The following is a 13022-nucleotide window of genomic DNA, read 5'->3' as shown; positions in this document are numbered from 1 at the left end:
CAGAAACCCTGGTCATAGCAGCCTTATTTACAGAAAATATATATTTGATATATTTCTATCTTAAAATTAATCACTCATATAAAGTCATATGATTGGTCATATGGCCCACTAATATTGTGTTAAATAATCCTGATTACAGTATTAACCAAAATAATCGTGATTATGATTTTTGCCATAATCGAGCAGCCCTACAAGAAATAGCCAACAGTCATACAGATTGGCTGCAGAGTGCAACAAAAGAAGGAACACTTTAGCTCTATTCACATGGGATTAGCATTATCTGGGGACCTTGTGATTTTGAAATTACCCCCCCACATCTGAATTTCGTGTGGTGCATTCGCATGGGATAAGCGAAGCCTATTTTACTCGAATTTACTGACTTGTCTCCCGGATACCCGGATGTCAAGGCTTTGAGAGTCCCGTTCTATGGTCCAATTAGATGGATTTAAAAAAAAAGAAACTAATATAGTTTTGCGCCCTGTGTCATTTACATTTCACCAGGTTAAAATAATATCTCAAGTTTTATGCTTGATTTATTTGTAACACATTAACCTCAAAACCTTTTCAGCTTTCTCTTTCTGCAAATTGTATGGTGTAGCGATATGATGACAGCACCCAAAATACTATCAAACACTCCAACGCAGCTCCATTCTTCGCAAAAGATGGATAAAAAGGCCGCATCGAGATAAAAACATTTCAACTTTTCAGAATGCCACAAGCGCACCGCAGGTCATGTGACGAGAACCAACCAATCAGCTTCATCCTTTCCTGTAACAACATTGAAAGCTCAGCCAAGATGAAGGAACAGCTGATCATATCTTTACAGGGATGGCCATTTTTAAATAAATTTAATAGCAGAGCTACTGCAAGCGATTTTTAGTGCTGGAAATCCATTTATCCTTTGCTGAAATGTTTGCGTCTTCATTGAGAGCACAGGTCATGGTTGCTTAGCAACGGCAGACGCCTCCGGAGCGCAAGCACCCAAACGCTTTGGAAAAAAGGAGAAAGCGGCGCGCTTAGTATTGTCAGGACGGAAACATGTCAAATGTCTTAAAAACAAATCATCTGAACAATGTCTTGATGTGTGGTTGTGACTCCTGTCCGTTAAAATTATTAGAGAAATAACTCCCGAAGTGGTACGCCGCGCCTATTAATGGAATGGTCTTTCTGAGTTCTCAAACAAATTAAGAGCTACATAAAGTAAAAGACCGCTTCTTAAACCAGAGAAGGCGAACATGTTGGTATTCTTGTGTGAAAAAAAAAAACCCATGCAAGCACAGTCACCGACAGCAAGCTTAGTTTTTCTTTTTGTTTTCATTTTGAAAAGTTTTTTATCTTTGCTGTTTACCTCACGTTACGCTATGGAGGCTGTCTTTTTTTTGATTCCTCAGTGTTTGCTAAACGTTCTGTAATTTATTAGTCAGTATTTAATACAGCATGTGGTGTATGCCATGCCTCGTCTTAGTCGTTTTTGTTAATAAACGTTTTGTAAGCTAGTTTGTCATTGTATCCTACTGTTTTATTGTTGTTGTGCTTTTTAATTAAGAATAACAATGAATCCATCTTTTGTTTTAGTCTTAAAAAGTGAAAGGTGTGTTGATGTATGTAAGCAAAACAGACAATTATCATTTCTTGTAAAATGTGACAACAAGATCGTGAATTCAAAAGTGAAAGCACCCGAAGCCCAGCTTATATCACAGCAAAAGAGGAACTCCCATTCACAAAATTCAAATCATAAATAATACTACTGATAAAAAAGAACGGGTTCAATGTTAACCTTCGTTTCCATAACTATAAACTATGATAAAAGTTCATCAGCATGCATTGATTAATCCCATGTTGCAGCGCAATAAAAAAAATTGCGACCAAATCATGTGCTCTTGCTACCAACTGAGAAAGTTAGTCGCAAAGAGCGACCAGTGGGAAGAATGAGTCTGGAGCCCTGATTGGCCTACAGAGTTTAGCTCTAACCCCAATTAAAGCTAATCAATGGCTTTTGAAAACTTCAGAAACTTCTAGCAGATTTATTGGGGCAAGTTGGTGCTAAACTCTGTAGGACAGCGGCTTACCAGGATCAGGTTTGGACACACTGGTGTAGGATCTAGCATATATGCATTACATATACATGTTTTGATATTGATTGCTTTGTGCCATTAAACTGGGGTTAACTTTTTTTGTTTGTTTGTTTTCCACCTTAGACCTAATGGCATTGAAAGAGGAAAGGGAAGTACTGAATGAAACTGAAGAGAAAGATCAGTATGAGAAGCTTCATGATTTCGAGAAAAGTAAAACTGAAGAGAAAGATCAGTATGAGAAGCTTCATGATTTCATAACCGGAGAAAAGTATTTTTGTTCCTTACAGTCTGAAAAGACTTCCACACAAAAAAGAGCTCAAAAGACAGGAACTAAGAGTTATTTCACTTGCTTTCAGTGTGGAAAGAGTTTCAGTCAACAAGGAAACCTAAACAGGCACAAGAGAATTCACACTGGAGAGAAGCCTAACAGATCTCCTCAGTGTGGAAAGAGTTCCAATCAAAGTGGAAACCTTGATGTCCACAGGCGAATTCACACTATGGAGAGCCTTTTTACCTGCCAACAGTGTGGAAAGAGTTTCACTCGTAAAGAAAGACTTAACAGGCACATGAGAACTCACACAGGAGAGAAGCCTTTCACCTGCAAACAGTGTGGAAAAAGTTTCAATCAACAAGGAAACCTTGACAGGCACATGGAAATTCACAATCGAGAGAAGCCTAACAGATCCCCTCAGTGTGGAAAGAGTTCCAATCATAATGGAAACCTTGATGTCCACAGGAGTATTCACACTATGGAGAGCCTTTTCCCCTGCCAACAGTGTGGAAGCAGTTTCACTAATAAAGGAAGCCTTACCAAGCACATGAGAGTTCACAGTGGAGAGAAGCCTTACAGATCCCCTCAGTGTGGAAAGAGTTCCAATCAAAATCAAAACCTTGATGTTCACAGGCGAATTCACACTATGGAGAGCCTTTTCCCCTGCCAACAGTGTGGAAAGAGTTTCACTCATAAAGGAAGCCTTAACAAGCACATTAGAGTTCACAGTAGAGAGAAGCCTTACACCTGCCCTCAGTGTGGACAGAGTTTCAGACAACCTGGAAACCTTAAAGTCCACATGAGAGTTCACACTGGAGAGAAGCCTTTCACCTGCCAATGTTGTGGAAAAAGTTTCAGTAGACATAAAACTCTTGAAGTCCACATGAGACTTCATACTGGAGAGAAGCCTTTCACCTGCACACAGTGTGGAAAGAATTTCAGTCAACGTGTACATCTTGAAGCTCATATGAGAATTCACAGTGGAGAGAAGCCTTTCACCTGCAAACCGTGTGGAAAGACTTTCAGTCAACCTGGAAACCTTAATTACCATATGAGAGTTCACACTGGAGAGAAGCCCTTCACCTGCCAATGGTGTGGAAAGAGTTTCAGTCAACAAGGAAACCTTAATTACCACATGAGAGTTCACACTGAAAAGAAACCTACTGGAAAGAAATAAAACCTTTACGCCCTCAGGCGAATTCACACTATGGAGAGATTTTTTTTTTTTTTTTTTACCTGCCAACAGTGTGGAAAGAGTCTCACTCATATAAAGGAAGTCTTAACAAGAACATGAGAACTCACACTGGAGAGAAGCCTTAGATGTGCCCTCAGTGTGGAAAGAGTTTCAGTCAAAAATCATACTTGAAGTCCATATGAAAATTCACACTGGAGAGAAGTTGCAACCAAAAGTACCATATGAAGATTTACTCAAGAGGGACCTGTTTAAATGTCATTAGTGTGGAATGAGTTGTACAGACAAGAAAAGCCTAGGAATCATGCAGGGACATCGGAGAGAAGCCTGTCATGTGCCATCACTGTGGAAAGACTTTCAGAAACAAAGCAAATCTTGAGTTTCACATAAGTTAGATGATGCATACCATCTTCCGTAGAGCTGCTTTACATCGCATCTTGAAACATTGACATTGGTACCTAACTGAATTCAGTCAACACTGAACTGATTCTAATTGAATAACTACATTTGTTATCTTTTGTAGAACTATTTACAGCTGAATTCAGTTCAAACTGATGAACAGTTATTGATCTGAACTGACTTGAGCTGAATAATGACAATCTTGTCTTTTAGACCTGCTTTACAGCAGAATTTGATTTTCCTCCTGTAGCGTTTGAACTAATCAGACACAATAATTTGTTATATTTAACAAATAATCCCTAACACCCCTCACCCAACCAACAAGCCAACTATGAGGGTCTACGGACCCTTCCTACGAAATGTAACTAACACCTCAAAAAGGCAGAACAGGCCTCTGGTTCCATGGCAACCAATGACAAATCATCTGATAACACTGGTTTTATTGCTCAAAGGAATGTGGGCAGAGCAACTCTCACTACATTTCCCCATAGAAAAGGCTCATAATTCCCATACAGAAGGACTCTTCTTTAACCCTCTGGGGTCGAAGCCCTCACTGGTGCGGTCTGTCTCATATTTTCTTGATGACCACGAAAAGAACTAAAAATACTCTTGTCATTTTTTATTGTACAGATAATAATAAAGTATCGTTTGCAAAGGGTATATTTTTATTTGTGTATAGTCATAATAACAAAACAATGTGCTTTTGTAAAATAAAGAAAATAAACAGGGTGCACTCTCTGCCGTCTCGGTCTCTGACACCTCTCTTCACAGACACGTTAATAAAACAATCAGAATCTCAGCGAATACTTGCCTCAAAGACATAAGAAATATATGTATAGAAAGCTTGAAATGTCTACTTCCAAAACAAGTATTTTCTGATAAAGTAATCCGTATGAAACCAACACGATGTCTAGTTTTTCCCGTCTCAACTTATCTCTAATGCGGTCACGCATTACGAGTCACGATTTCATACGAGTCACGAGCCGATTGCGCTTTTCAAATTCTAAACATCCACGAAATACATTATAGAAAATGCTGATCCATGTGTGAGATGATAATATAAAATGTAAAAAATATATATATAATATAATAAATTAAACATTACCTTGTCATAATATTGTTTTATAATTTATAAAGATAACTGTTATATATGCCAATAAATTACATATAATAACTAATAATTTATTTTGTGCAAGAAGTTTTCTGGAAAAAAAATCCGTATTATTCCCTCCGGTTCGCTAATGTGTTATTTCGCCAACACTTCGTGGCCTATGCATATAAGCTTGCTTGATTTACCTTAGTAACGTGCATTTACGGGTTACGTTAAGTGTTTCCCGTATGAGGTACTTTGTGTTGTACGTTGCGATGATGTTCACGCGTGCACGAAACTACTACGATGGTACCTCAACGTTTCTCACACACACACACACACCGTTAAACATTGCAAAAAATAGGCTGAAACCGCTGAAACGTGATGCCTGGAAAATGCAAGTTTCAAGATATTCGGCTCACCAAAGATGATTACAAAGAATGGCTTGCCAGAGATGAAAACTGTAACAATGTATCTTACAAGGTAACACAATGTAACCTTGCTCTCACTTGAAATGTGTCCCCACATTAACAGGGTGGAAAATGTTCTTAAGAAGTATTAAATAAAGTTTTCCTAATAAAAGGCCTTCAAAAGTCTTTGATTAAAACTTAAGTGGCAAAAAATAACCAGTGAAGCATCGAAGCGCAAGAATGATTCTTCTGATTTTATTACATTCAACGTAAACAGCGATTGATAATGGACAGTGTATTTTTTGGTATAAAGGTCGCGCTATTTAGGCTCGTGCTGCCTGTTTCTTTGTAAGACTTTTATGAAGAAATCAAATCAAATGAGTGTATGAAATGAGCAAAAGAGCTGAACGGGACACAAAGAAACTCACAGAAGAAACTACTGAGGTAAAAATTCAAAATGTTAAGTTTTTTATTTCTAACATGTAGTTAAGCAACATACCATGGCAAGGGAGCTAATTGCCGAATACTCTCACGATTGCAAATGTTACATTGATTTTAGTTCAATAAACAAGTAGTTGAGTAGTCACGTAGTCACGTAATTGGGTTACTTACATTTTAGACACAGTATGTATGGAGAAATCAAATCAAATGAGCAAAAGAGCTGAACGTGACACAAAGAAACTCACAGAAGAAACTACTAAGGTAAAAATTCAAAATGTTAAGTTTTTTTCATTTATAACATGATGTTGTTAAGCAACATACCATGGCAAGGGAGCTAATTGCCGAATATTCTCACGATTGCAAATGTTACATTGATTTTAGTTCAATAAACAAGTAGTTGAGTAGTCACATAATTAGGTTACTTACATTTTAGACACGGTATTGACTGTTTTGTACTGTTTCACCAACTAAAATAGTTCCAAAAAAAGATCACAGCAGAAGTATAGTGCAATCTCCAAGCAACACGCAGCAGTGTTTTGTTACTGAATGATTCCGCGAACAGTTAAATGAATGAGTCACTAGACTCACTCATTAAGTGACTTACCGCCACCTTCTTAGTTTACTAGTAGTTTACTAGTCTTATACTGCAAGTGTACTTACAAGTGTTCTGTTAGTGTACTCTTAGTTTACTAGTAGTTTACTAGTCTTATACTGCAAGTGTACTTACAAGTGTTCTGTTAGTGCACTCTTAGTTTACTAGTCTTATACTGCAAGTGTATGTCTGTTAGTGTTCTCTTAGTAAACTAGTAGGTTACCAATCTTATACTGCAAGTGTAGTTGCAAGTGTCCAGTTAGTGTACACTTAGTTAACTAGTAGTACTAATTATTTATATTTTTTTGCACTTTAAGTACACTACAATGTTCCTATGTACCTATTAATTTTTATACTTGACCTTTTAATTGTACTTTGAATTTGAAGTTAAATCTTGTGGATGCTGTCAGTGGACTACACAAAAAAATCACGTACTCAGAATTACGAACATAAATTTTCTTTATTTCAAACAAATCTTTTGTACTGGATTCCACATAAACATAAAATAACAATGACAGTCAAATTTACACCCCAGTTCAAAAAGCTGTAAACACAATGTTTAAGGTAGGGTTATGCAAGAAATCAGTCCCTGGAGAAAACACAAAAAAAAAGGAAATCCAATAATTGTTCAAATATATGACAAGTTCTATTCATATGGGTTTCTTTGCAGTAGCTTGCTTGATGTAGCTTTCGTTGTTGCATTTTTTCCTTATGATGCATCTCACATCTTGCATCGTGAAGTCAGGGAACTTTGACAGCGCATGGTCTGTGAATTAACACATTAACACACACACACACACACACACACACACACACAGAGAGAGAGAGAGAGAAAACAAAAAAAAAATGTTGTCACCCCAAAGTCATCATCCAGAATTAACACAATAAAACAAAGTAGCATGTAGTCCCTAGTGAAAAATAAATAGACTTAAAATATATTTATTTCATGATAAGTATACTAAAATAGATTGACGTCTATACTAACTGAAAATAAACTCTAAATGTAGCTATTTCATGCTTTCATCAAGCACAAACTTAGTGCACTACAAATTAATTAGTAAAATACTATTACTTTTTACAAATGCATTTGGGGAAGGATGAAATATATTTATTCATCCTTAAGAAAGTACACTGACTAGGTTATTAATTCCATTTACATGTTTAAAAAAAAAAAGTAAAACGTTTAAAAAATTTTTTTTTTTAACATGTTTTAAAAAAGTGATTTTCATAATGGTGTTCTCTGAGCACAAAAAAAAAAAACTTTAAATATGACACACCCACACACACACACACACACACACACACATATAAAACCAACTGGATGAAACCTTTGAAAGAGGCAGCCCAACAATAAGTCTCGGTAAGGGATGAATGAAGCAACTCCTCTTATGATCCTGTAGCTGTATGAAGGCCATTTTAATGTATGTCTGTGGGGATTGTTTGTATTGTATGTTGTCATATCATTAAGGCTGCTGTATGAGTTCTCACCTAAGACTATGCTACAAGAGACAATATCACATTGATATTTGTTTGTTCCTTCGCCCCTTAAAAGTGTCTTAAGTATTGTCAAAGAAAATGAGAGAAACATCTAGTATGTTTCTGCTAACAGGTGCTGTAAGGGCAGAATTTCCAAACGCAACTTTTGCCTACGGCGCAAATGTAACTGAGCAATTTGCAAATAAAACCATTTAATTTGTTAAATATTGAAGTAATACTTCAGTAATTTGTTTTTGTTGAATCCTCTGTTGACCTGTTATGATTAAATGTACAATGCAATACACTATTTGAGTTCTACTTGTTGAGTATAAAAATAGTATAGATAAAAATAAATGTTTTGAGTTGCAAATAATAATAATAATTCATAATTATGCAGTACTTTGTTTTATAATTATTACCTTTACCTTTTTTAATAATTTAACCACACTTCACATTTAGTGTTTTTTCACAATTTTGCATGGTTGCAAAGCAGCTTTACATACATACAGAAAGTAGTTACAAAAGTAAAGATATGTAAACAACATATAGCTAGTCAGTTTGAAATGGTGAAAGATCAGAGGGTTATTACTTTAGTATATTCCTAATACACTCCAATGCACCTGTACCAACACACTTTTTTTCTTCATTAATGGTTCTTTAATGTCCCGTACAGACAACGGCAACATTGCACTTTGAAATGTGGACTGCAGCCTTTTGGCCTGTCAAAATATTATGAATTATTAAACGAATTATTAAAAACTATCCTGACCAACCCTCAAAATTAAACAAAAAATAAAATGTCAAATAACTTTAGAGACCTTAACTGCATGAAAAGTAACAATCTAAAATAATTTCAATCCATGCGTCACATTTAAATCCGCAGCGTAGCCTACTGCGAGACCGTGAAACCGCCAAATCGTTTAATTGTGTTTTACATTAGAAACACTTGTGCAGGTCAGAGTAGAAGCGTGCAGAGACAACGGGCAGAGAAATGTTATTGATGGTTTTACTCCATCCGCATGCACTGAAACATAAGCAATTCTGCACGTTCACATTCTTCCACCAACTAACGGAACTGTTTGTGTTTTAGTGCGTGCACAAAAATAAAACTAATGTTATGGTAGTTTATGCAATTGTTTCCTGCAGCGTTAATGACAGATCATGTCAGGTAAAAGGGCAGATGGTGTTTAATGCTGTGTCCACTGGCTTGTCAGCTGCAGGTTTAACGCACTTTCATGTTCTACAGGCCGTATCAGATTTATTTTCACGCAACGCTTACTGCGCCTGTATTAAGACTACTCAGCAATTCACAGTCATAAATTCATATAATTTGCGCTTTCATCGATGGAAAATGTCTGTCTACTTATAGTAGTACTTGTAACAGTATACAAAGAACACAAAGTAACCACAGTTTTGCACAGTAGTGTCTGCTTTGGTGGCGCAACTGATAAAGCGAGTGTGCTTGTGTCGCAGCGACCTGGGTTCGAATCCAGTCTGCAGTGTTTCTTACATTCAATGTTCAAATGTCTGTTCCCAGTGTGTCATTAGGCGTGTTTCCATTACAGATTTGTGCAAAACTTTGGCGATATTTTATGAATGTCGATAAAAGAAGTATTGCGAAATGACGGCATTTCAATTAACCGATGTTATGCGACTAAAACGCAATTTTTTCCTCTCGCTAATTTCAAATAATGTGACATGAAACGCAGTATCAGAAAGCTACATTAACGTAGGCCTACATCGTGTCTACACCGGACGCGAGCGGCACGGCGCGACGCAATAAAATACAAGAACTCGTTATAATCAGTGATGCTGTCTTGGATGCGGCGCAACACGACAAATCCCTGACAGTAAACTGCTGACTCGTTCTATTTATAACGTACTGACACAACGTTCAAATGATTCATATGATTTACATATGATTCATATGATTCACCGTTCAAATGATTTGCAATTGCAATGCTTTGTCCAGTGTAGATACAATGTGACAGCAAAAACATGGCGAGTGTGTAGAAAAGAAAAGTGGACACGGAAAATAGATGATGCAAATGTGAATAGACTGAACAGTTTTGAGTGAGTGAGTGACTGATATCTTTGTTATGGAATACACATGTTGGTTCGCAGTGAGTTCACAGTTTTAACGTACAAGTTTGCTTTAATTTATTTTCAAGATCTGGAGGTAAAATATCTATTGTGACATGGAGATCCAGATTTTTTGTTTGTTCATTTGTTTTTAATATTCAACAGGCAAAGTTCTTTTGTATCTAAATGCAAAAATGCAAACATAATTGTTTGAATAAAACAGACTACTGGGGGAAAAAGTCTGAATATTCAGTGATCTTGTGACCATCTTGTGATTATTTTAACAAAAGCAACAATAATATAATAATTGTAATAATAATAACAATTATATATATATATATATAGGTCAGTGGCCCTTGGCTTGGTATTGTTGGCAGAATTCGGCCCTCGGCGAAAACTAATTAAGGAACCCTGGTCTAAGCATTAATGGCAGGGAAAGCCCCTTATACTTGAGAGCAGCCACATATGAAGTGTTTCTTGGAGGTTATATTACATTGAGGAATGATAATATGACTTTTTACATACGCCATGTGACCTGTAAATGCGAGAGAAAAAAAATAAACGTTTCCATTGCAGTTTTGCGAAATATTCCTTTTTCGAGTTAAAAAACCACCTCATGTGAGCGTAAAAAACTTTTTTTGTGATATATGAGAGTTTTTGCAAAATTGATGCATTTCCATTAGGCGTATTTTCAATTCGCAATTTGAAGGGTAATGGAAACGCAGCTACTGATGTTCTCCGGATAAGCGAGTTAGCTGGTATGCTGGAAATGTTAGTAAAAGACGAATTGTAAAGCTGTGCCATAATTTATAAAGATTGATTATTTGCATTAGAAGCACACAGTGATGCTATTACCACACCTCAAGTTTACTTGGAATGCCATTGCAGTGTGTTTTAAAGTTACTAAATGTAAAGGATAGTATGATCTCAGTTTGTTAGTAGTACAATATTAATGTACGTTCAACACTCTTAAAGTGTAATTGTAATGTCAGCAAAATACATTTGAAGTTTATGATGAGTGAATTCTGCATTTCAAACTTAAAGACAAGAAGGGATATTTAAAGTGTACTTAAGTATACTTAAAATAGTTCCACTTTAGCACAACTATATTTATTACAACTTTAGTTGTACTTAAGCACTGCTTTGGCACAACTAAAATGCATTTAGTACAAAATTAGTTGTTCCAATTTAACAGACTTTAATTACACCAATTTATAGTGTGCCACAAATACATTTAGGTTTACTAAAGTACATACGAATAAATTATGTAAAAAGTATACTATTATTTTTCCAGGGTAGGTATTTATATGGAAACAGTAGTGTAAATACATTTAGTATAAATACACAAACACAATAGCTTAATCAAAAAAATAAATCAATAAATAAATACTGTAATTATATTCCATTACTCCTTTAATACGTTTGCATTAATAATATAATAAAATTCGATAAATAAATAATAAAATAAGAAAAAAAAATATTTGACTGATGTTTTATTAATTTAGTTGTTATGATTTCAAATTAGCAAACACTTTTCTCACTTTTTTTTGTTTTTTGTTAACACTATTGGTTAGGTTTAGTAATAAAATTCGATAAATAAATAATAAAATAAGAAAAAAAAATATTTGACTGATGTTTTATTAATTTAGTTGTTATGATTTCAAATTAGCAAACACTTTTCTCTTTTCTCACTTTTTTTTGTTAACACTATTGGTTAGGTTTAGGGTAGGGTTTAGTGTAGGTGGTTCATTATTTCCAAACAAGATAAAGCATTAACCTTTTAATGCTACTCATTGGACATTTAATTTCACTTGCCATTTCTTACATTGCCTAATGAATACAGACTGTGATAAAATCGAATACGAGGAGAGATGAAGACTGAAAAACAAGATATTTCTGGAGCCTATGAACTGTCACACGGGGTAACTGTGTAACCGTGATCAGAAACTATGGAAGCAAACTAGAATCAGGAACACAGGCAAACAGGAACAGAATAAAAACAAAATGAGACTGTTACAATCCAAATGTATGCCCTTGTTCAGCATGAATCCAAGTATTTACATATTTGCAATATTTAGATACTAAACTAAGTAAAAAAAAACACTAGTGTGCAATTTTTGTTTACTTTATTTACTTCACTTATTATTATTTTTATTATTATTATTTGTATACCACTGCCAGTGATGTCCTGCCACCGTGGTGTGGTTGTAAACAGCCCTAGTTTGGTTTACAGATCTGTTCTAGATTTTGTAAAATAGCTGAAATACAGACATTGCTTATATGGGCTCCTTATATCATTTGGTTCTTTGGTGTCCTTTTGGAGTTTCTAAGTGTCCTTATTTGGAAAGTCATCTAAATTTTACTTGAAAAAATCTTGCAGAAAATACTGATTTTTGAGAATCACCCTTCAATCTTTTGGTTTACTTTGCTGGATATAGCAAATGATGACAAAATAAACATTTGAAACAAGATAAATGGACTATGCTTAATTTCATGAAGTGTGCGATTAATCACAGAAAAATTATGTGATTTATTAGATTAAAAATTTTAATCGATTGACAGCCCTAAAATAAAGTCATCAGAACACAGAGTAGTGGTATAACTGAATTAATTGGTTCGGTAGAATAATTGATTTGTTTCTAAATGAATCAGTGTTTTTGAATAAGTTGTTGAATGATTGCTTTAATAATCACTCATAAAAGATTGCCTGTTTGTTTCCAGTACTTTTAAAGTTTTCTCACCGGTGAATGACACATGATGTAGCCCAGCTGTTCCCAATTCCAGTCCTCGCGACCCCCGCTCTGCATATTTTGCATGTCTCGCTTAGTTAACATCCGATTCAGATAACCAGCTCGTTAAAGTGAGCTATGTGCATGAACTGTGTTCCGATCGATATGATCCCTACACAGTGACTGCAGGGAGGGTGTGACGTTCGCTTTCAGTGCTATCAGGCTAAAGTTAGCATTTTCCAAGATCTCCTACTGCACCTTTAAG

General features: G+C 35.5%; 1 protein-coding gene across 1 annotated transcript; it reads left to right on the top strand.

Annotated features, from left to right (window-relative positions):
* The first annotated feature begins 2314 nt into the window (after nucleotides 1-2314).
* On the top strand, nucleotides 2315-3950 carry LOC107704480 (gastrula zinc finger protein XlCGF7.1). The gene has a single exon (XM_016507411.1). The coding sequence runs from the start codon at nucleotides 2573-2575 to the stop codon at nucleotides 3521-3523; it is 951 nt and encodes a 316-aa protein (XP_016362897.1). The 5' UTR covers nucleotides 2315-2572; the 3' UTR covers nucleotides 3524-3950.
* The last annotated feature ends 9072 nt before the right edge of the window (nucleotides 3951-13022 follow it).

Source organism: Sinocyclocheilus anshuiensis, unplaced genomic scaffold (genome assembly GCF_001515605.1).
Source record: "Sinocyclocheilus anshuiensis isolate Anshui unplaced genomic scaffold, SAMN03320099.WGS_v1.1 scaffold2460, whole genome shotgun sequence".
Taxonomy (NCBI): Eukaryota; Metazoa; Chordata; class Actinopteri; order Cypriniformes; family Cyprinidae; genus Sinocyclocheilus; species Sinocyclocheilus anshuiensis.
Note: the sequence above shows the minus strand (reverse complement) of the source record. Positions and strands in the feature narration are given on the sequence as shown.

Bases quoted from the DNA above. Each gene is read 5' to 3' on its own strand.
- LOC107704480 (XM_016507411.1), top strand. From the start codon at position 2,573: ATGGAGAGCCTTTTTACCTGCCAACAGTGTGGAAAGAGTTTCACTCGT.